The sequence below is a fragment of the Nipponia nippon genome, unplaced genomic scaffold, assembly GCF_047370975.1.
Source record: "Nipponia nippon isolate SJK-2023a ecotype South Korea unplaced genomic scaffold, ASM4737097v1 scaffold_11, whole genome shotgun sequence".
Lineage (NCBI taxonomy): Eukaryota > Metazoa > Chordata > Aves > Pelecaniformes > Threskiornithidae > Nipponia > Nipponia nippon.
This window is the reverse complement of record NW_028262302.1, coordinates 4,526,622-4,551,118: the sequence shown is the minus strand read 5'-3', so window position 1 is coordinate 4,551,118 and position 24,497 is coordinate 4,526,622. Positions and strand designations below refer to the sequence as shown.

The window sequence follows — 24,497 nt, the reverse complement described above, 5'->3', positions numbered from 1 at the left end:
TCAGTGTAACCTATTAAAAAAACCAACTATAGTAGTGATGAAATCTCATGCTACAGGCAACTATCAATAGGACTTGGAGGTATCCTATACCGTCATGAGAAAAATGTATTACTTCTGCTTGTATCAGAATAAGAAACTAACCTGCTTCGCTTACCACCTGAGATATTTCAGATCAAGAGAGATGGAACCAGAGCCTAGAAGCTCTGGCTCTTCCCAGAGCTTTTCACAATTGCTAGCTCTATGTTTCTATCATCTTCCCTGGGTCAAAACATCAGACCTCGCTACAACCTCTGCTATTTAACACGTGTTGCACTTCCCTGCTAAATGCTTCAGGCACTACATAAAATCTAAATGGCTCTCAAAAGAATCAGGTGCTGATACATAAGGAATGCTGAAATCACAGGGAGGTGGTCTCCACTTTCTTCTGCACAACTGACAAATTCAACTGATGCATCAAGCACAGAAAAACATTTGTTATCAGTCATCTTTTCATGATGTTCTCCATGTACTCGCAGGTGCAAGACTTGGTGGCTTTGTGTTTTGTTTTTTAAAAACATTTTAAGGCCAAGTTTAATGAATGTCATTTTCTGGACATTTTGTCTTTTCATCTCTGCCATTGAAAGCTTTACTGCCAAACTTTTGCTGAAAAAGCCCCCTCCCTCTCCAAAGGAGATGCTCCTTTAACAAGAACATGAGCTTAAAACTTTGTAACCATTCCCTTGAGGGGGAAAAGGCTCATTTTTATAAACATTGAAGTCAAATTTTTATATTCTTCTACAGCTTCCTTTTTGTGCTAATATCACTGCCTCTGACAGTAACTAAATTAAAATTCAAAGAACACAAAAAATGACCACTCTAGCATGCTCTAACAATACAAAGATGGTTTAATGCATCGTTAATGCCAAATCTACATGCTGAAACTTCAATCGTACGTGAAAAGTCACTGCAGTGACCAATAGCTGCATAGAAGTCAAATTTCTTCAAAAGTTATTAAAATAATAAGTTGACACTAACAGTAGTAGATGATATTTATATAAATTTATGTGTTCCTCCCTCAAAAATTTAAGATGTATATCCAGCTAAGCTTCTAACATCAATATACGCTTCTATGAAATTACAAAATGCTTTTCCTAACAGTTTTAGAACAAAAAAAGACCTATTTTTACTATTAAAAAAACATAGAATCATAGAATGGGTTGGGTTGGAAGGGACCTTAAAGACCATCTAGTTCCAACCCCCCTGCCATGGGCAGGGACACCTTCCACTAGACCAGGTTGCTCAAAGCCCCATCCAACCTGGCCTTGAACACTGCCAGGGATGGGGCATCCACAGCTTCTCTGGGCAACCTGCTCCAGGGCCTCACCACCCTCACAGGGAAGAATTTCTTCCTTACAGCTCATCTAAATGTACCCTCTTTCAGTTTAAAGCCATTACCCCTTGTCCTATCACTACATGCCCTTGTAAAATGTCCCTCTCCAGCTTTCTTGTAGGCCCCCTTCAGGTACTGGAAGGCTGCTATAAGGGCTCCCCAGAGCCTTCTCTTCTCCAGGCTGAACGACCCCAACCCTCTCAGCCCGTCTTCATAGGAGAGGTGCTACAGCCCTCTGATCACCTTCATGGCCCTCCTCTGGACTCGCTCAAACACGTCCATGGGCTTCTTATGCTGGGGGCCCCAGAGCTGAATGCAGTACTCCAGGTGGGGCCTCACAAGAGCAGACTAGAGGGGGAGAATCACCTCCCTTGACCTGCTGGTCACTATAAATAAGTTATTATTTGAACTGGGTCTGGTTTGGATGGAGGCAACTTTCTTCATAAAAGCCTGCAGGGTACCATGTTTTGGATTTGTGGCTAAAACAGTGCTGATAATACACCAATGTTTTGACTATTGCTAACAGTGCTTGCACAGCATCAAGGCTTTCTCTTCTCCCCCTCCCACTCTGTTGCTCCAGAGAAGAGCCTAGGGGTGGGCAAGAAGTTGGGAAGGGACAAGGCCAACCCAAACTGCCCAAAGAGATATTCCCTACCATATAATGTCATGCTTAGCAACAAAAACTGGGATAAAGCAAGAAGGGGGGGTGCAGTTTGTCTTCTGAGGCAGCTGTTGCTCAGAGACTGGCTGGGCATTGGTATGCTTGCAGGTGGGAGGTGGTGAGTGCCTGTATTTGCATTGCTTGTTTTTTGGTTTGTTTGTTTTTCCATTCTTCTTTTTCCTTTGCTTATTAAACTGTCTTGATCTTGAACCATTAGTTTTCCCATTTCCACTCTCCCTGTTCTCTCCACAATCCCACCAGGGGTGGTGGCGAGCGAGCAGCTGTGCTGGTGCTTAACTGCTGGCCAGGATCAACCCACCACGCGACAGTTTTTCTTTTCTTCCTCCAAAGCACAAGGATGTTCATAGTTGTGGTTTGTGTTTGTTTTTTCAAATGCAGTGAAACAGTAACAAGTTGGAATACTGTCTAGAGCTCCCTCTCCAAAGTGCAACAAATACTTTGGTTTGAAGGACTGGAGCACTGTACTGTAGTTTGCTATGTGCCATGTTAAAGAAAATCTATAATTTCATTTTCGCAAACCAGAAGCAAAAGTGACTACTAACCATTACAACAACTAAAGCAAACCAAATGATACCATTCCAGCAGAATTCTAACTCAATCATTTATTTTTGACAAATGCTTTCACAATCTCACTTTTAACCCTATTCCCTAACATCTGGATGCCGGTTTCACATGCATAATGAACAGCTGGCAGAAACACCTTTCCAAAGATTATTTCAGATTGCAACTTAGTTCAGTATTCATATAGTCATCAGATAAATCTGCAGGCTTTGAGAATGACTTCATTTTTCTTCGGGGATATAAGGCACTGTACAGGAGTGTTACTGCACAGAAATATTAGTCAGAGCAAGAACACCGGGGACCCACACCCTTCCCATTGTTTTGAAATGTAAACATTAAGTCTTCTAGAATTTCAAATAAGAAATGCAGGGTATATGTTATACAAATTGTGTACCTGTTACAATCACAGAATAATCCTAATCGGGCAGATTTTTCAAGAATAAACTTATTGGCACAAACACAACAAAAACCCCCACAAGAAGAATAAAAACTTTCTACCTCATTATCTCTAAAATATGATCCTCCTTTCTCTCTTTAAAATTAAGAGCTGTATCTCACATTTTCAAATAAAATTAGCACCTTGCTATTTAGGAACGGTTCTCACACTAGAGTAACTTGTCTACATACAAAACTGCATCAGGTAAACTAAAAAAAAAAAAAAAAAAGGAAGCTGTTTGCATCTTTTTACAAGTGGCCCACACAAATGTCGACAAACCAAGTCCACTGTATCAGTTAGTTGAACTGTGTAACACAGCACTGGGCTGAGGGTGTGGACAACACACTGTGCAAAACACGGAATATGCAAGATTAGCTACTGCTGATTTTGAATTTATGAACTGCACTATTCAACAAATTTCAATACTCAAAAATAGAGTTTCAAAAGGATCAGCAGGTAGCATTAGTGAGAAACAAAAATACAAAACCAAATCCCAAAACTTGAATTTTAAAAGCAAATTCTTCTGCTTTGTAAGTTTCTTAAGAGCTTCCCACAGGCTGTTTTCAATGCTCTCAAACAAGATTTGCCTAATGACAAGCAGTTAACTCAGAAATTAACTGAGAAGGGAAGACACATGGCATACCAGACAAGCTCTCATACTTGCAGCACTCTAGGACAGATCAGGGTATTTCACCTGATCATCTGCCCCCTGTGAACACTGCAAAACTGTCCCTAAGCTTCTCAGCACACGGTCGCTGCCTTGACTTGCACAGCTAATACTAGACATTTAATTTTAAAACCATGTTCATTTATTACACACGAATAAAACATATTACAGATACATGCTCAAGAAGCCTCTTCTGCTGGCTCTCCGGGCAGGGAGGCTGCAGGTACTCTCTGCAGGTACAGCCTGCTTAAGGCTGGCAGTTGGCACAGGGCTCCATCTACCGGTTTGCGATCCTGCACGCCCATGGGAAGAGCCACAGCTATTTCACATTTCTCTATTTGCTAATGAGATCAGGATATTCAGAAAACACTACTGGTTCAGAAGAAAACAGTCAACCAAACACATGCTAGGTGAAAACAGTTGTACATGTATGAAGCCTTTTATTATCCCTTAATATTGGTAAACTGTATCTCAAAAACTGTTCTAAAGAACTATTGTTTTTCTACAAGAAGCAACATACAACGATACACTCCCAAGCCCGAAGCAAAGCTTTATTGTTCCTTCTTAAAGCAAGCAAATAAGCAAACACAGATAACTCAGAAAAATTACTGAAAATTAATTGCACAGTGTCTGCACAATTTAAGACATTACAGGTGGTCTTCCTTTTCCTTAAAAAAAAAAAAAAAAAAAGAGGATTCCTCAAACGTATAGACGGAGAAAAGTTTCAGTAGGAGACTGCCATCAGTTTTCCTCAAGGGTATTTCTGCACTGTAGCAACTGCAGCTCATGCAGCTATAGTATGTCTAACTTTAAAGATTAATTTGGCTACTGCTGTCATACACAGCAGTTCTCCAATTGAGCCATTTAACCCTCACCTTACTAACCCCACTCTGCCTTCAGTTTATGTTTGGTAGTGAAGAACAGCAGTATCTTTTCTTCCCCAGGACCCACTGTGCCCGTCAGCAGAAGAGACGCCGGAACTGAGAGCAGCAGCCAGCGCTGTCCCTTCCGTGCAGCAGTCCAGGCAGTTACCTGAGCTTGTTTTGAACAAGCTTACCGTGGTGATTGGGGAGCAACAGCTGAAAAATTAGATAGCGCCTGCCCAAACAGCGATCACATCTAGGTGGCAAGGGCCAATAAATGGCTGACCAGTCACCACAATTCTGTTCTCCAAGGGATGTCTAGCAAGATCAGCAGCCAACTTAAGACCTGGTGCAAGAAAAAAAGACGGTGCAGGAAAAGGACAGTGAGCTCCACAACTCCTCCCCACCTCTTTTCTTTAAACACCCTGCCCCACACTCAACACCAAGTTGAATACAGCTAAGTGGGGCTCAGTACTGTCAGAGGCACAAGAGCAATGGGGTCAGGGTAAAGGAATCATGGAAATACCCACATCCCTCACGCTGTACCTATATGTAGGAAAAGATGAGAATAAGTTAGCCAGGAACATCTGGAAACAACCAACAGATAGTCACAGCAAGAAGGCAGGAATGGAGCAAGACGTAATAAAATCCAGGCACTACAGGATATCCTATCAGGCAGGGAGAACTGGTGAACAAGGACACCAGGGAACTGACCCAGTTCCTCCTGGGACCCAGTTTTCCCAATTTAGTTTGTCCCCCTAAAATGATAGCTGAAGAGACTAATGCACAAATTCTCCTACAATGAACTTGCATAACACCACAGAATGAAAAAGAAAAAAGGCAGCATTCTGTTTATATTTTCACTTGAAGGAAAAGCAAAATGTAAACCTTGAAGGTGGCTTTTCACTTGCTAAATTCAAATTTTAATCAAAATGCATTTTAAAATACAACTGAGCAGAACTATGGTGTTGCTGATGTCTCTTTAAGGAACAATGACATCAATGCAGGCTACGCTTGAGAAGGATATGGGTGTGGAACTACATCCTTTTTCATCATACATAGTCAGGTGCAAAGAGAAAAGTTTAACTTCAAGATTCCTGTGGTCTAATGAAAATAAATACCATTACAAACAGAACCAAGAATACAGACTTATTAAATACTGTTTGTTTTTCTTCAGATATAGATCATGGGAACAGGGATATTTAACTACTTCAGGACTAATTTTTATTCTATCTTAAACTGTTTACACTGGCAGCAAGCTCATGGTATCCTGACAACTAGCAGAGGAAAAAAAAAAAGGAAAAAAGCCAATTAGCATGTGTAAAACCAGATTTAAATTGGTATCTGAGTATCTGACTGTCCTACTTCGATTACTCATCTAGTAATATTTGTAATAAAGAAATTCAAAATGACAACGCATTTTTGTAGCTCTACAAGAGCAGCTACAAAACATTCAACAAATCTTAAAATTGTGGTGGATATTCACAGTGCCATTTTCCTTATTACAAGGAAGGTACCAAGGAGCAAATTGGTCACACAGTGCTTATGTCAAACTTCAGACAAGGAAAACCATCCCAAATACTCTGCTACAACAGAAAATGGAAAAACTGCCTGTATCTGTGCATACATACAAGCACACTATAGAAAAATACGATGAAAAATACTGCTTTGTTTCTCATGCTTGTATCTAAAAATTTACATAACCAAGTTAACATATTCCCACCCACCGAGCACCTAATATTGTGAAATCCCATAGAACGTGAAATTTTATTTACTTGAATGTGAACCACAAGGACAACACATTGAGAAACAGAATCTTAAAGCAAGTCCAAGAAATTTGAAATTAAGAACAGTACTTGAGAAAACCGAATTATGCCTTTCTAAAAGTAACACTAATAACTTTATTAAACTATTATACTGATACCAATAAATTTGTTATATCAATACTAGTAATTTTATTATAGGGTGGGTATAATCTAGGCAACTACAACACGCATAAATGACAATATCCAGACAGGACACTGCATTAGATATGTATCTTCTTCACATTTCACCATCTAATCTCTCTCAAACAGGACTTGCTGTTCTTAAAGAAATACATAACTGTATCATATCATTACTGAGAGAAATGAATGCTTAAAAACCCCCACACTTATTTTTGCATAACTTCTTTCAATAGCACTGAAGTGGCCACTGGAACGTCTTAGAATAATCTTCTAATTATGCTCAGTTAGTATTCTCAGGTCTCCAACTACACTCAGCTACAAGCTTGAGTTACCATTTTTCTTGGTAACTAGGCTTATCTTTCTGGCAGTCAATTAAGCTTCTAAAATGAAATTAAATCTATAAAACATAGGAAAAAAACCAACAAAAACATTGTATGAACTGTTATTTTATTTCTTATCAGATGTAATAGGCAAGCACTAAGAATGGTTCCACTTCCTCACCTGTTGTTACATTAGAATTAACAAAGAGAGGGGGTCAAATATATACATTTGGAAATAGTGTAATGAAAGAAAGCTAAAGCAGAGCTGATTACTCCCAAAGGAAATAAGCCAAGGACATCCAAAAAACCCCAATGTAATCAATGTTCACACTACAAAGATTTATACATATTTAACTTGCTGCATTAAAAACTGAAACAACGTACAATAATATTTTTAGTTGTGTAAATGCTCTGCAAAAAAATAAATACTTTAATACTTTTTATTTCCAAACATATCAACTGCCATGCCTCAGAAAACCCTATTCCCTTTCCCCAAGCCAATCTAAGCTTAGTACCATTCATTTGTTAAACTGGCAACTAATGACAATTTCTAATTCTTATCCCACCAAGTGTAATTCATAGACACACACAGAGCCATGAACCAATTCTTCAGCACTAAATACTCTCTTTACAAGTGGACATTTTTATTTATAAGCTAAAGTACAAGTCAACATGAATTACTAGATTCGTACATTTTAAAAACACCATTAAAAATTCAGTCTGTTTGCTTCAAGTACAGCAATCTTTGATCCCATGTTAAATTCTCTCACAGTGGAGCATCATACAGCATTTTCAGAACAGTTTTGATTCAGACACAACCCTGCTCTCATTCCACAAATCCTGACGGGAACTGTCACCCCCTCCCTCCAAAGAGCTAATCAATAACCAAGCATTTTAATCCTTCTTTGTCCTAATACCACATTACTGAAGCAGATTAGACTTTTGTAATTTATTTCACACTTAACATTTAAATTAGTGCATAGCTAGCTGGAATATTACTATTTAAATGAACGTATAACTTAAAGATCAAATTCTGGCTTCAACAGATTTATATAAAAGGACAGAAAGGATAACATTTGTCTACCAGCATGTTATGTGTATCTCCTTAACTCAATTTACTACGGATTTCATGGTGCAAAAATTAATGCCCTGCAGGAGCTGAACTCATTACCAATTATTTCTTCCAAACCCACAGTGTAATCCCACGCTGCTGTGACTGATGGAAGTTTTGGTGTTCACTTAAAGGGAAGTTGGATCTGTTCACTGGTTTGCTACTCTAGCAAGGGATACCGAGCAAAATGATACCATAGATGCTGTCTTGACTTCTTTCTAATAAGGAAAAGACACTATGAATCAGTCTCATGTATTTTATTCCCTGCTAAAACTGAGAGCAACATATTGATGATAATTTTAACTACCCATAAAGTCACCAACAGAATTATATGCCTTTTTCAGCATGAATTTCCAGAATACATTTCAGCAACAATAATGGCAAACAGCCTGTAGAGTCGCTCACAGACCCTACTCAGCCCTTCATCCCCTCCCCTACTCCAGAACCCACAGAAGCATCCCTGCAAGTCATCTGGTGCACATGCATCACACCGAACTCACAGCACATGTACAAATAGCCTCCCACTAGGCACTTGACCCAATAAACTCCTTTTACACGCCTGTAACAGCAAAGGACTGGTAAACAAAAAAAGGAAAGAAAACAAGCTGTACATGTATTCTGGTGGCCAACATAAAGTTGACCATAGGTCACAGGTGCCACAACTCTAGCTTTCAAAATAAAAAATGCTTTCAAAATAACTGAACCACTGAGTTTTAAATCCTCTGAAAGGCATGAAATAAATCTGATGATGTCTTTGACAAGGCTCAGCCAAGTGTAATGGCGCCACAGTAAATACAACAAGCTGTTTTCACGTATAGCTGATGTTCAGTAACACACAGAGGAAACCCATAAACAACACATACTGCATTACAATAGCTATCCACTGGCATTCAATTTAAGTGATCATGTCTCCATTACTTGTACTTGGGACAGATAAGCAGTGCCTGTTTCACACTTCATACAAGAAGGCTCAAGAAATTCCATTTATTTGAGAGAATTGTAACTAACACACATGAACATTTAAAAAAACCATGATTTGATTCACTGATACTATGAAAACCAAAAATCAATCCCAGCAATATTTCATATAAAATATTTTCAAAATTCTAATACATAATATTCTTTAAGATACCAAAGGCCACCACTCTGCAGAAATTGCCAGTCTGCATTTTAACCTGTCCTTAACAGACAAAAGTCCACATCAAGAATCACCATGGAAAACAGAAGCCTGCTGTTACGGTTTCTGTACCACAGCTCATGAGGCTAGCAGGGAGCATGCCGACCATCCTATCACTTAAACTGGTGGCTCCAAGCAAGAGGGATTCACCTTAACAAATGAGCATACACACTAGTTCTTTCCATAGCTGCATGTGTTCTGCAATACTGTTTCTATTACCCCTTCAAAACCGTTTTCCTTTAAAAGGCAAAAGCCAGCAATCGTACTTTCAGGAATATCTGCTAGTTGCAATCCCGTAGTTAAATCTGTTAATAGACTGCAGCCCAGAAGGGTTGGTTCTTTGTTTTAAAAGTAAGTTTCAAAACATCTATTGCCCATGTAGGATAACAGATGTAAAAGTGAAAAGAAGCGTCTGCATAGATTTGGGCGATCTGCACTGAAGTGAACATCAAGTTAGATCAGCAATTCATAGTTTAAAAATATTTCCCTATCTTCATGCTGCTATTAACTTGCAGCATCTACTTTGCCATATGTTTGATGGCCTAAAAATTTTAAGAAGAGGTAGCAGAAAGATTCATTAGGATGTCTCTCAAGTTCACATGACTGACTTCACACAAAACTGATCAAACGGCAGGACTCTCTCCCCCTTCACCCTCAGCTCATGTGTACCTTCTTGCTTTCAATTCTAGTGAATAATTTAATGATTCTTTCCACAGAGAATGACCAAACCCATATTTTCCCTCCTTCCCTAACCCCTTCCTGCAAGCTCTGAAAACTTCCTTACATTTTTACTAACCCAGACACCCTCAAAAACTAAAAACCCCACACACTGCAAAAAGCTAGATCTGGGCCACAGGGCATCAGCACCGTACTCCTATTTCTGCCTGTAACACAATGCGTTGGGGTTTGCCTCACTGCAAGAGAAACAGTAAGCCTGACAATTGTTTTGTTTCTTACTGGTCAAGAAAAGAAGGTAACACCACAATAGTGCATTTCTAATTAGCATCATCTAGAATGACTTCTAACAAGCCGGGAGACAGAATAACAGAATGCAAAGAACAAAAGTAAAGTTTCCTTCTCCACAAAGGGCAAACTAATAATTAAAAGGGAAACTAAGTGAATCCAGAAACAAAACAAAAAAAAAGTCTAATTAGTTATCACGTGAAAACTGGGAAACGGATTTTTAAAATTTCATTTGCTACTCACTACTATTGGACAGAGTAGTTCCCATTACAAACTGTAATGGGAATCAGGCTCTAAAGAACTTGCAATATCACTATATGAAAACCTGTAATAACTACCAAAGGGGTATATACAAAAGCCTACAATAAGGAATCATTTACTAAATCTAAGACAGTATATAATCTTCCTGACTACAATGTCTACTAGTTTGGTTTGAGCCTTATCAGTCTAGGTATTTAGAAGAAAACTAGACAAAACATCTAATACTAGTGAAGAAATGGCCAAGAAGGAAAATGGATATTCTGCTACCGTACGTCCTTCTCCACAGGCAGATTTACCAAGTCCTAGGAGGGCTATAATCTTCCTGATAATGCTGTTCCTCCCAGTAACTGGATGCAGTGGCGACTGCATAGCTTCACAACTCCACCTCCTTCCCCCAAAACTTGTAGCAGCAGCTGTCCCTACTTTCTCAGATCCTGTACATAATCTTACCTCTCAGTTCCTCCCTTCACTTTCCATACTGCAACCAGAACTGCAGTAACTTCTCTTCAGCCGGATGGGCAAGACAAGTTTATCACCTTCAAGAGCCTGAAATCAGTGCTGATCCCTGCACCAGTGATGGGCAGAAGAGCTCGTAGCCGTCATGCTGATGGTACCTCACTGGTGTATACAGCTCAGTCTCACTCATCTCATACCACTGAAGGACCTTGTTGTGAATGACTACATTTTGCATGCTTAAAAGCAAAACAAAACAAAAACAGAACCACCACATAAGAGAGGATGTTTATTTTAACTGTTAGGACTTAGTTTTAACTCTTGCTAAACTTCACAAGATATTTAAGTTAGTGCCATAATATATGTAAATAAGGAAATAATCCGAAACAGGTGGTTTCAGGTTGAACCAAAGTTGTATATTCCCAGAGCAAAACTGGCCAAGAACAGATGCCCTGGGACAGGTACAAGAACAAGGCAAGCACATCACTGCATTCCCCTAGGACCCACAGGTCTTTCAGCCTCCAGAATTTGTAGTTCTGAGATCCACTGAGCCAGAAGCGCATCTCTGTGGTTAACCGATTTTTCTTCCACAACTAATTTAAGACTGTTCTAACAGCAGGTAGAACTTGCTGAAATATTAAAAAAGACACTATGCCACTGCAGGGCACTCTGAATTCCCAAACTCAGGGTGAGCAAATGCCTACAGCACCCAGCTCCAACCACCTCAACCCCCTGAAGTTGTACCTAGACCCAGCTGTAGTTGTTCCACGGGCAAACACTGGCAGGTGTGCTGTCTGGGACAAAACAGGCCTCTGGGTACACAGACTGAATGTTTTTCCTCCAGACCCCTCGTACTGAGAAACCATAGTCTTTTTCCTCAAACGAAACAGACCTTCACAACACCATTCAAAAAATGAATTAGCATGAAACTTACTTATACTAGAAGCTGAGGTATACAATTCATTGGGACTTCCTAAGGATATTTTTCCAAAGTCATAAATTAAAAAAAAAAAAAAGCACATATTACAAACTTTATTTTGGCAGGTTTTGTTTTTTTTTTGTGTGGGTTTGCTTGTTTAATTCATTACTATTCTGAGTACCCTCCACAACCTATCCTCACCGGACACTAAAGATCCAGCACCGGCCTCCTGAATTCGTCCGGGGCGGGTTTCACCCCTGATCCTCCGAGCCACCTTCCCAGCGCTGCCCTCCCTCCCGGGAGGCGGCGGCCTCTCGGCCCGTCCCTCCGCTGCCCTCCCCGCCGAGCTGACAGCCTCGGACGCTCCGAACCGCGCATCCCCGCATGGGAAACTTTGCCTCCCCGCCTCTCCCGCTGCGGAGCGGGTCGTAGGTCGGGGGACCGGTCAGAGGGAAGTAACGGTAACCCAGGCAAGGGGCTGCCACGGCCCACGCAGCCGGTAAGCGGAGCAAGGGCCCGGCGGCGGCGGCGGAGCAGGCCGGACGGCGGCGGAGGCGAGGAGGCCGGGCAGGGCCGCTTGCCCGCGGGAAGGCGCCGAGGGCAGAGCGGCCCCTACCAACGCCGCCTCAGCGGGACGCGACGACGCCGCCCAGCCCCGCCGCAGGAGCCGGGGCGAGTTCAAACCCGAGCGCCGCGGGGCGGCCACGGCTTCGCCAGGCCGCCGCCGCCGCCGAGGGAAGCGCCCCACCAGCCCGTTACCTGCGCGCTCCTCCCCCGCTGCCGCCGAGCGGCGGCCCCGCGCCGCCGCCTCCACAACAAAGCCCGCGAGCGGGCGGACCCTGCGGCCGGGGCGGGGGGAGAGGCGGGCGGGCGCGCGCCGCCCCCGGGAGCGCGCAGCGGCGGGGCCGCGGCCCGAGGGCGGGGCTCGGGCTCGGGCTCGGGCTCCGGCTCGGGGGTGGCACCGCCCCGCGGGCGGGAGGGGCGGCGCGAGGCCGATGGCGGCGGCGGCGGGGCCCAGCGGGAGGCGGGGGCCGGCGGCCGGCGGCGCGGGAGTGCGAGGGGCCGGTTTGCCGGCCCCCCTGGCACCGGTCACCGGAGCGGGCCTCTCCTCTGCCCGCCTTGCCGCCGCAGAGGGAAAGGTTGTTTCCTTTTTGGGGGGTTAGCGCTGGAGCGCTGCCCGGGCTGGCCGGGAGCGGTGTTGCCTGCTAAGGGATACAGCAGTCACAAGCGGAGAGAGAAGCCCTGCCAGGGCTGTTACGGAGGAGAATGCAGCGGCGCACGTGTACTGGTTTGGAAAGAGGCCGCGTGGAAATGGGATTAAGCCCAGAAGTGCTCCAGGAAACCTGCACAGTGGGAAGGTCACCCTTTGCAGGGGGGTAGGGAGGGGTGGATGGAGAATAAGGGAGATGTGCAATACATAAAAGAGACTTCCAGCAGGAGAATGTAATTATGTTGAGGTGAATAGATTTGGGTTTCGAATACTGTGAGATGTACTTAATGGTTTCCTAACAACAGCAGAGTTTATTTTTTTAAGGAGCAGACGTAATGCTATTCTGTAAACATATGTCTATGTAAATTACACACCCTCTGAACATTATTTTTCAATTTTTTTTCACGTAAACCTTCTTTTTGTTGCAGTGACACCTTCTACAGAAAACAAATCTAACCAACCAGGTTTCTGCACCCTCTGATCAACTCCAAATTCTCTTTACTGTTGAACTACCGCAGCAAGTGCACCTTAATACAAGATTTGCTATTTGTATCAAAGGGAACATGGCACAGCAAGAACTACATCTCTGGAACAAAAAAGTAGTGATGTTTCAGCATCTGCTTTTTGGTGATACGGAACACTGGAGACTTGATGATCCTGCTATATTTATTGAGCAGCAGTCTCAAAGAGCCAAACCAAGGGAACTAATGCAAATGTTAATGAAACATTGAAGTTGAGATTTTAATTACTTAAAGGTCAGCACATTCAAAGTTTATTAATTTAAGGGAGTTATTCTGTATTCCCACAGCAATCCCCACTCTGCTTTTGCATAGATCAAAGAATTCAAGTTACTGTTTATTTGCTGATGCATGCAAATTATATAACCGAATGTTATACCTGAATATTATTCCTTCTTGCAATTAGGGTCTCAGTCTTTTAACACTTTATTAACACTTCTCTGTATATTTTCTGTTCCCATACTTTTCAGTAGCAATAAAACCGTTGTTTTTCTCTAATCTTTGTTCTAAATTACTAAGGGCTACATTTCCTTTCAAGCTTGGAACGTCTATTCAGTTTGCAACATTTGTTGCTGAACTATCACAAAACACTCACAGAAACTGCAGACTAACATATCATAACAGTATTGCAACCTCATGAAAATACTTTCCAAAAGATACTTTTATAAAGTTTTGGCTTCCAAATACTATGGCGCCTGTAATCCGTTCTCAAAACAGGAAAACATATTTGGAAAGATTTGAGAAATGATTCCCAGAAAAGCCTGTGAGGGGTATGAAAACACTGTAACTTCAGAACCTTGTGCACAAACCCCACTTGTAAGCTGTTGAAGGATCTTTCCTTCTCCTCATGTAAAAATCTTTGGGTTATTGTTGGTAGAAGAAAAGGTTCTTTCCCAGTGAATGAGGTAGACAGTTAAATGAGATTAATCTTGTCTCTAATAGGTTTTCATTATTTTGCTTAATTTATTTCCAAATTCTCTCCCTCAGTCTAACAGTAACCTTTATATTTCCATCCATCGAATCTGGAGAGCTGTGATATGAGAAGTCTCTCTTTCACAACACTATCTGAAACAAATTGTCTCTGACTGTACTGCTTTCCACCTTTATGAAATAAGTAATGGCATTGTAATCCCAATTTAAAATATATTTTGTCCTTTATTTTCTCTCTGATTATGTGAATTGTGGCCATCAGAATGCTGGAATGCTATTTTTTCCTGTCTATCAAATTTCAGTATTTCCATCTTCACTTTTATAGCAGTCAAGTATGCCTTTCTTCACAATGAACTTTTTCCTCAACTTTTTCCTTTTCCTTGAGGAAAAGATGTGGTATTATTATAATAAATGCAGATTTAACTTGTACCTTGAAGGTACCTTTCCTGGACTGGAGGGTGGGGAAAACCAGCATGTATTCTCTTCAACTCTGCTATGCTACATATATTCCTAGAGTCAGTCACGAAATCCTGATTTTAGCACAATGCCTCTGGTGTGCCTAGGATTCACTGTGCCTAGGATTTTAGCTTAAAGTCACTACCTCCAAGTCTTTAAATGAACATCTGGAAGCCCCTCTCTTACAAAACTAAAATGTATATAGACAGCAGACTGCAGTTAAATACCTATCATCTCAGATATGGAAAACAGCGCATAAATGTACTGTTCAGACATAAGAAACGAATCTAACTTAAATGTTGCTTAAGGAATAGAGAAAGAACTGGGTACCAACATTTGCCTTTGGTAGTTGTGCTGCAGGAATACATAAATGCACCTAGTTACAAATTAGCTATGCTTTGAGTTTAACATAAGCTGATGCCGTTGTAAGGGAACAGCAGTCTGTCTTTTTTTCAGGGGACAGAAGTTAAAAAATAAGGATGTAAAAACTACCTTTCTTTTCCTTCTTTTTTGAAGAGGTGCCAGCAAATGTAGCCTCCTAGTTCTATTTCAAGATGCTCAAGATCACACACAGTATTCAGAATCGCTTTGAAGATAACATGAAGGATTTCTGATTCAAAATGAATATCCTTGCCTGTGTTAACACTGTAGGGCTGTTAGCAAGAAAGCAAAAAAAAATTAATCCCAAATTATCCATGTGACTGGTTAAACAGTCTAGCACCTTATTCAAGAGCCATTTCCTTAAATCCATCTTCTTAACTCTAATAAATGTGCCCTTGAGATCAACAGTAGCTCTATTTTTTCCCCCAAACCAATGTACTTCAGCTTGTACGTACCCCTGATTGTTAGAAAAGAAGCAAAGGTCAAGCTCAGAGTGGACAAGCCTTCCCTTGGGGTAAGAAAAATCAGCAGTACTAGAGGCTGTGGGCTATGTGCAAAAGGAAGAAAAAGAGAAGAGTGTGAGAAACCATGGTGCTATTCAGAGTTAGGAGGAGGAGAAGAAGGGGAAACAAAGAAAAAAATGTTTACAGCTAGGTGTTGGTCACCTAGGGATTTGACTAGTAGAACAGGGTCAGTGATACAGCAGGGAAAGTAAAAGACCACCTGCAATGCTGCATCTGCTCCCAGCTTTTGCAGGCTCCAAATCCATAGAAACATTTAGGTAATCAGTTGTTGATCAAGTGCTTAAGCTGTAGTTTATTAACCTGAGTGCCATTTTAAATCTGGCTCTAAGTCAAAATGACTACATCTGTACTAGTAAACAGAAAGGATCTATGCCCATTCCCTGGCCCTGAGAATAAACATCCTTGTGTGTTCTGCATCCATATGGCCGAACTGTCTTCCCCTTCAACGGTGCCACCTCTGGGGATGAGCAGATGCTTTCCCTACATTGTACCCTGGCGTCTTCTGGAAAAGCACAGTTTGGCCTTGGCAAAAACAATGTTGGGGACTGTCAGCAATGGCACTGACTGTGTCCCAGCGCTTGAGCCCATGCCCTGGCACTGTTTCATTTACTAAGATGGGCCAACAGGTCCGTGTAACACACAAAACAGCCACTCTCCGAGTGACAAAATACCCGTGTCCTTTGAACACCAAAGAGCTGGAACCAAAGTCTAAAGGTTTTAGAAGAACAGTATGCTTCAGAAAGACAGCCGGTGAGCCAAACGACACCACCGACCCTTCCTGGAAGTGGAGCACCAGCGGATCTGCCGCTGTTAACTGGGTCTCAGCAGCGGTGGGAGCAGGACTGCAAGTTGTGCTGTATGGCACCAGCCCCGAAGCGAGGAGCAAACGGCACAAGCCTGAGGAGGTGACGGGCCTGCCCCCGTCAGCTCACTGACAGGCCGCCAAAGCCTTGCCTCCCCGCCCCAGCGAGGGCGATCCCAGCGCTGGCCGCCCCAGCTCAGCCCGAGAGAGAGAGAGAGGCTGCCGTTTTCCCGGCTGGAAGCGATCAGAGAGCCCGGTCGCCGCCGTGAGCGCCAGCAACGGCGAGCCCGGGCCCTGCCCGAAGCCGGCCTCTGCCCGCCGGCTACTAAAGGCCGCCAGCGCGGGGGCCCGGCCCGCGCGCCCCCGCCCCGCCCGGCCTTGCCGCGGCCCCCCCCGCAGATAACCGCGGCTCCCGCCTCCCCCCGGCTCTTCCCCACCCGCCCAGCGCGGAGTCGGCCCGGCTCGGCAGCCGCTCTCCAGGCACCGGCTGCCTCTCGCCGCCGCGGCGCGGGCGAGGATGGCTCGGAAGCCCGGGGGCTTTCTTCAGGAGGCCTCTCACCAAGTCGTCGCCGGAGGCTCGGCGGGTAAGTGGGCGCGTTCCTCCTGGGCGGGGAGGGTCTGCCCGTCCCCCGCCGGCGCTCCGCCAAGCTGAGGTGAAGGCACCGGCGCCGCCGCCCCCTCGCCGCTCTCAGGCGGAGGAGCGGCGGCGGGGAACGGCCCGGCTCGACGGCGGCTCCTCCCCCGCCGGGCGGTGCAGGCGGGCCCCTGAGGCGAGCCGCGGCGCGGGGGTCCCGGGGGCGGGAGCGGCGCGGCCGGGCCGCGGCGGTGACTTCTGTAACGGTGCTCGGCCCCCCGGGAGGGTGAGGGGGCACTTCCCCGGGTCCGCGGTGTATCTCCGCGAAACACACCCTATAGCCCCATGGATGATAAGGGTGGCAGGCGGGCCCCCTTCAACGGTAATAGCCGTCGCTGTCCCCTCGTCAGCTTCTCTGGCGGGTGGCAGTTGGCCTTTTCTTGCTTGAGGTGGCCCGAGTCAGTAACTTGTACAAACGTGCTTACTGCCAGCCCGAGTAATCTGCGAGCGGCACGTCAATGCGAGACAGAGAACGTTGTTCGTTGTTCCCCTTCTCAAACTCATTCCCTGTGGCACTCTCCGATGCTGCCTTATAGAGAAACAGATGCAGGGCTATAGTTGAAATGTGTTTCTGTGTTTTTTAATACTGTTAGGAATGTCGAGCTTACTAATTCATCACATTATTTGTATTGCAAACTGCAAACATCAAAACTGTGTACATCTGCTTAGCAATGAAAGCATTGCTGGTTAATTTCTTCAGTTTGTTTTCCCTAAATCAGCACCAATCTGAAATGTTTGTGTCAGCCTGCAGCTTAGGAAGTATTTACACAATATCCTGCTTTTTCAGTGTATATATATAAGTCCTGTTAGCATTTCAACTATGTAGTGTGTTTTTAACTTTTCTTTAGTGTCTCTTTTGGGCTCAAAATGCTGTTTGCCTTATTATGTTTTAATTGAAAGAGGAAAGCTACAGGGTAATACTGCTGTCTTATGTAACGGGTTTGGAGCAAGCAAAATTCTTCTGTGAGTGAGTACTGTGTGGCCGTGACACTGCATGTGAGCTGGTGCTCCATTCACTCTAATTCCCCTGGTGCCCCTAAATCCACTTTTATGCATTCCTGCCACCAGCACACATTTGAGCGCTTCCTTTTCATGCTTGTGACTCTGCATGTCCTTTGTTTTCAGCCTTCTGCTTTGACACAGAGAGATGTCACAGCAGAAGTGGAGAGGTCTGCTGTCCTGGCCCTTCCTGTGTATTGTATGACTGTGTTTATGTAGCTCTTCTGCAGCCTTGGAAATCCTGAAGCTTTTTTAGATTCTGCTTGGTACCATCCCCCTCTTTCCTTAGGAGAGAAAGGAAAGTTTTAATCTGTACTAGCCTGTTGAAGGACCTTCATACCTGAAGGGATACTGAGGTGTTTTGTCACCAGATGTTTTGCAAGATGACGGATTTATCTGCCCATAGCAGTGGGCCTGTGCATTAGTGATTCAGATTAATCTAACTCAGTATCTTCCCATCATCTGGCAGCAGCCTGTTTTCTTTACAGGCTCTCTTTGTTCATAGAAATACAGACAGTTTGGCTAACATACTGGAAAGAAAATTGTCATTTAGATAAAGGCAAAGTTTTACAGAAGGACTAGAATTGGAAAATGAGTGTCTTTGAGGGTGGTGTAGGGAAAAGACAGCACAAAAACTATTTGCTGATCTGGTAGGCATAAATGTTAAGGTGAGAGAATTCTCAATTCAAGGAGACAACTAATCTGCACCTAACACTTTTTTAAGGTATAATATGGGAAGTCTGTTGAATCTAATCCAGAGGCATACTGTTAGAAGATGCTGACTTAACCCCAGCCAGCAACTAAGCACCACGCAGCTGCTCGCTCACTCCCCCCTAGTGGGATGGGGGAAAGAATCGGAAGAGTAAAAGTGAGAAAACTCGTGGGTTGAGATAAAGACTGTTTAATAGGTAAAGCAAAAGCCGCACACACAAGCAAAACAAGGGATTCACTCATTACTTCCCATCAGCAGGCAGGTGTTCAGCCATCTCCAGGAAAGCAGGGCTCCATCACGCTTAATGGTTACTTGGGAAGACAAATGCCATCACTCTGAACGCCCCCCCCCCCCCCCCCCTTCCTTCTTCTTCCTCCAGCTTTATATGCTGAGCATGATGTCACATGGTGTGGAATATCCTTTTGGTCAGTTGGGGTCAGCTGTCCCAGCTGTGTCCCCTCCCAACTCCTTGTGCAGCCACAGCCTCCTCGCTGGTGGGGTGGGGTGAGAAGCAGAAAAGGCCTTGACTCTGTGTAACCACTGCTCAGCAGTAATGAAAACATCCCTGTGTTATCAACACTGTTTCCAGCACAGATCCAAAACATAGCCCCAGGCTAGCTACTATGAAGAAAATTAACTCTATCCCAGCCAAAACCAGCACCCATGCTTGTACCCTTTTGCTGAGTCTTCTGTCAGGCAGGCAGGTTCCTTAGCTCCATCACTAGCCTTAAATCTGTACAGAAATTTCTACTCATTCATTTTGAAATAAACCGGTAAGGACTGTTCTCTAACAACACTAAAATTGAACCAGAGGGATTGGTAAGCATATGGCTTAAAGTGGGAGTTCTAAGGTATTAGAGGGAAATGGCTCAAACTTGAAAACTTGGTGTTTTAGTTCATGATTTATAGAGAAGATAGAAAAGGAAGGCTGTAGCTTTGAGGTCTTCAGTCTAAAGGTTAAATTTCTCAGGCAAGTGTGGATGCAACATGGAAAAGGTGGGAGCAGGAAGGAAAGGATGGAGGGCATGAGTTGTTGAGATTGTACTTAGTATTTCATCCTAGTGAGGGATTTGATTGTTTGACCTTAGTTTCCCAGTATCACTTTAGACACCCATTGCTTTTGGCTGCCTCTGCAGAAGGACATAGGGCCCTTGTAGATGCTTTGTCATATTTACTGGCCTCATGTGAATGTCACAGATATCCTAGCATGTCTTTGCTACCTGTACCACAGCCTGGTATTTAGAAGGAAAGTGAAAAAATAATCATTGTGGTGAACTAATGTTTAGATTTTTAAAAAGCTCTGGTCATCTTAACTCATACAGTTAAGCACAAGGAATGTATGAAGCTGTTTGTAAGAAGGTGCTGTAAGTTTATGTCTTTGTCAAAACAATGATAAGAAAGTAGCGAGGTAGTCAGGGTATGAACTGCACAGCAGAATAGGTGTAATTGAAGGGTCAGAAATATTGTCTGCATAAGTAAAATGAGAGGTTATTTAGCATCTGCATGTCTGATGCAAAAGGATCTGATAAGAAGTGATTCTGCTAGGTCGAGTGGAAAATGATTAGAGATAAGCTTAAGCTGTCAGAACAGGAAGAAAGGGATTTTTGAAGCTTTATGGAAGATGACAGGACTTGTTCATGGACTTAATAAAGACAGGGGAAAGAAAGAAATCAAGCATGACCCCTAGTCTACAGGACTGATAAAATGGAAGATACTGGCATGCTGAAGGAAGGAAAAATGAAAGTATTCAGTGTTGTAAAGGAAAAGATTTAAACATACCATTGGCTGTCCAAGGCATTTCAAGTTTATCTTTAACTTGAATGGCTCTCTGCTGTAATTGAACTGTAAAACTCAAGCATGACAGGATCTCATGCATACTTCATGTCTGCGGCAAGGGGTACATCTGCTTCCGCATTGCTCGTTATTTGACTTCATATTAAATTGAAAGCTCTGCTTCCTGACAGTGAACTCAATCTTAAATATGAACAAAGTTTTACGCAGTCTTGGCCTATGTTCTTTCTGCTGGCATTCAGTTTGCTCCCATCTTTCAGATTCCTGAATGGAGTTAATAGCCTAATTGAAAATACTTAGTTTTGTTTGCTTGCCTGGGTGTATGACAACAGTGAAGAACAGGACTTTGATTGAAATGTAATTGGGACACTTCGTTAGTAAGTTTGGTCCCTTCTAGTACAGTGAACTGCAGGCATACTCCTTTTACCTAGTGGTTAATTAGCAAACTAAGGCATGTGTGGAATTTATAGAAAAAAAAAAAAAAGAGAAAGTAAACTCTCTAACCTGTAAGAATCACTGTGAAAAGAACAACTTGGGAATCTCTGATTGATTTTCTTAGATTCAAAAGGCTATTTGAGAAGTCCAGTCAATACAGGGTTCAAGTCACAGGAAGAATTGTTTCTTTCATTCACAAGGATCAAAAAATCCTCGTTTTCTCTGCCTGTATGGAAAAGGCAGAAATTAAAATAATAAATAGTGTTGCATACAAAGTCGGTGGAGATCTCTTTCCTCATAGAGAGGAATTGAATACTGCAAAGTATGTTGTGTGATACCCAGGTTGATTTGCCAAGATGTAACAGAGTCTTGAGTCAGTTTGAATGACGAAGTACAAATATCATCATCAACAATTGCACAGGTGACCCTTGACTGAGTGAAGGGAAGTGGCTGAATATAGTTACCCTGAAGGTTTTAGGATGTTGCTACTTGGTATAGGTGTGGTTTTGTTTTTTAATAACAAAAGGCTGCAGATGGAGACAATTAGCTAAAACCACAGGTAACATAAATATAATTTCATTTATATTTAGTTAGTATGTTCACCTCTCTTGCTTCCATACACTTGCAAATAAATACTATATAAACATTTTTAGTTTTGAAGTTAAAATTTTGAAGAATTTATTTAATATAGGTAGTAGGTGGTAAATACAAAGATGCCATGTTTTTCAAATCTGTAATGTTGAACTGATGTTTAAGTACTTTTCTGCTGTAATTCAGTGTGTTTCTTTTCCTAATTTCATTTCATAAATGAACATGAAATATTGGCCTTCTCTTATTGCCAAATGAATATGGGAAAGTCAGAATAAAATGAGCTTTTTTTTTTTTAAAATAATTACTTTGTAAGAATAACTGGAGCTGGTCTTTTTTTCCCATTCTTCATATTTTCATGAAACAGCAGGGTTTCTGCCTGTCTGGACCTCTTGGCTTCGATTTTTTGGGAAAGAATTGGGTTTCCAGCTGCATTGAAATGTAATAGGATTTGGGAGTCTAATTCTCTTAACCTCCTTTGAAAGTCCAAACCTTTTCTTTTGAGGTGTTTTATTTCAGGAGTAGACAAAGTTGATTATCCTGGATGGCAGCAACTCCTTGGAACCAGATCTATAAGCAGGAAAGCCAATCGTCAGAGTAAGACTATCGGATGCAAATATAGTATTAAAACCAGTGTTTGGTCTTCCTATCACTAGGAGCATTATGCAGACAAACATCATTACAAGGTCTGCTAGCCAGCATACTCTGTGAAATACCTTAGGTTATTTGGTCTGTATGAATGGGAGAGGGAGTGTGATAGATGTACAGGAAGCATTTTAAACAGCAGGAAAATTGGCTAATTCTCCCTCTTTTCCCCCCTAGGTGTTTAACTAATTTGTTTTGATTATTTTGCTGACATTTTTGTGGGAATTAAAGTTAGAATAAATGTTCTATGTTTTCTTAGCTGCTTTTTTCTTGCTTTTAAGCCATGCAATTGGCATTCACATGTTACTAAAGTAATCATTTAATGCTCAGAGGTAATTTCAACTAGCGAAGTACTTAGCTGAACCTTGTAACTATCTTGACTTGAAACCATAATAGTTTAAAGTGTTTAAACCTTCCTTTTTCTGAAGTCTCTTAAGGCTGAAATATTATCTAAGACCACAGTACGTGCTCATTGTCTTTCACTGCCTGTATTTGGCGTTTTGGATGTTAACAAAGACTGTTTATATTAAAAAGCCAAGGGTGGGAAGCAGTCAAATAGTATTAGTTTCAAGGAAACATCCTACAAGTTAAAGTACTCCAAGGGAATGCACTTGCTCCTACCAGTGAAGCCAATTTTCTCTGCTAGGCTGAGAAATTGATAGCATGCTACCTCATGTTGGACTTAAAGCTTCGGAGGGGAGTTGCTTGGTTGGCAATATGGTGAGGAGAACCTCAGGTGAAGAGAAGGCCAAAAGAAGATTAAGTGTTTGTAAGCTGAGATATCAGATATCGTCAGCATCCGCAAGTATGTTCCTAGGAATCTGGAGGACATAACAGTCAGGAAGTTAAGACTTGGAAAGATTTCTATCTGTTTCTGCTCGACCATCGCCCCATGCTATGTTTTACGAAACGTGCTAAAAAGAAAATGTGAAATACCTTTGCAAAGTCTATGCAACCCCTATTGCTTTCACCATTATACAGTTCAGAGAAGGAATACGGTATTCAGGACAGTTTGTGACTTCAGTGGGTCCCTGGGAATAAGAAACAGCCACCAGGGAAGGTCACAGAAACTGATGCTAGTTTTGAAGTCCGTATGGTTGAACTGCTGACTTTGGTCTCCTGGGCACTTGAAAAATATCACTTTACCTGGTTTTTATCCCATGAGAATGTACCTCCATGCTGCAGACCAGTGCAGCGACAAGCTAGCGGAGAGTATGCAGAATGCCTTGTAACGAACCAGTTGCATTACCTTGTGAACATTCCCCAGTATCTCCCCACCTACTACAGCATTTCAAACTTTAATTCTGTAAGTAATGTTTTTCAGTCTCTGAGCTTCCCCTTTTCTATGAGCTGATAATACTAAAAATTACCCCTGAATATGAAAGGCAGATTGGACTATTTGCTTCGTATCCATCTTCCTTAATTAAGTGTTGTGGGGTTGCCTCAGAAAACCTTGTTTAATTTTAGTGGAAACTGAAATCCTTATGGGCTTTCATACGCTATGCTGAATATGCAAAGCTGGCAGCTAGCAAAATTCCTATAATTTTTTAGACAGTTAAGTAACTTGAAGAAACAATATCCTTGCAATATTGTTTTAATTTGAATGGAACAAATGGAACCCTCGGTATGTAGTGTTTAGGGTCAACTGATGTTGTTCGATCAGGTCATTGCAGTGTACTAACAAGTTGTGAACACCCATTTGGAACTCTTAAATGTGTTTCTGGCTATATGTTTTTTAAATGTAGCAGCTTTTATGTGGTGGTTAAGGTATGAAGAAGTAATTCTTACATGTTTATATAACAGTGACAAAAACAAACTAACAAACTAAGACTTGTCATAACTTTTAACAGGTCATGACACCTGTTGTATGCTTAGTACTTTCTGTAGAAACTGGGACCTTGAAAAGAAGAATTTATTGGTCTGTGGATTCATAAATTGCTCATAACGAACTGTTGTTTGAACCTGGGGGCTAAATTTTAAACTAAGCTAGTGTCACCTTGCTCTGATACTCCCTGTTGGTTTGAGCATTCTGCAGCAAACTCATCAGTCTCATTCTGTCTTTGTTCCAAGAGAAACAGTGGGGAAAGCAAGTAGTTGGCTGAGTTTTATTTAGTCTGGCATGTTAGCCAACGGGGACAAAACTT

General features: G+C 42.5%; 2 protein-coding genes and 1 long non-coding RNA gene across 4 annotated transcripts in view; 2 read left to right on the top strand and 1 right to left on the bottom strand.

The window, feature by feature from the left end:
• Positions 1 to 17,396, bottom strand: part of MIPOL1 (mirror-image polydactyly 1) — a 199,097-nt gene extending 181,701 nt beyond the window's left edge. The window contains exons 1-2 of the mRNA XM_087747228.1: positions 17,109 to 17,396; positions 15,335 to 15,495 (exon numbers count right to left, since the gene is read on the bottom strand). The gene's annotated coding sequence lies outside the window, so the exon portion shown is untranslated. The remainder of the gene's footprint in view (positions 1 to 15,334; positions 15,496 to 17,108) is intronic.
• LOC148056808 (uncharacterized) lies at positions 12,721 to 13,954 on the top strand. Its single transcript, XR_015702233.1, has 2 exons — positions 12,721 to 13,086; positions 13,367 to 13,954. It is a non-coding gene; the product is annotated as an uncharacterized LOC148056808 (long non-coding RNA).
• SLC25A21 (solute carrier family 25 member 21) overlaps positions 16,939 to 24,497 on the top strand; it is a 260,447-nt gene continuing 252,888 nt past the window's right edge. The window contains exon 1 of one of the 2 annotated variants that reach the window (XM_087747230.1): positions 16,939 to 17,133. In XM_087747230.1, coding sequence (XP_087603356.1) covers positions 17,067 to 17,133 — 67 coding nt within the window. In that variant the 5' untranslated portion in view covers positions 16,939 to 17,066. The remainder of the gene's footprint in view (positions 17,134 to 24,497) is intronic. The other variant, XM_087747229.1, reaches the window with a different exon arrangement.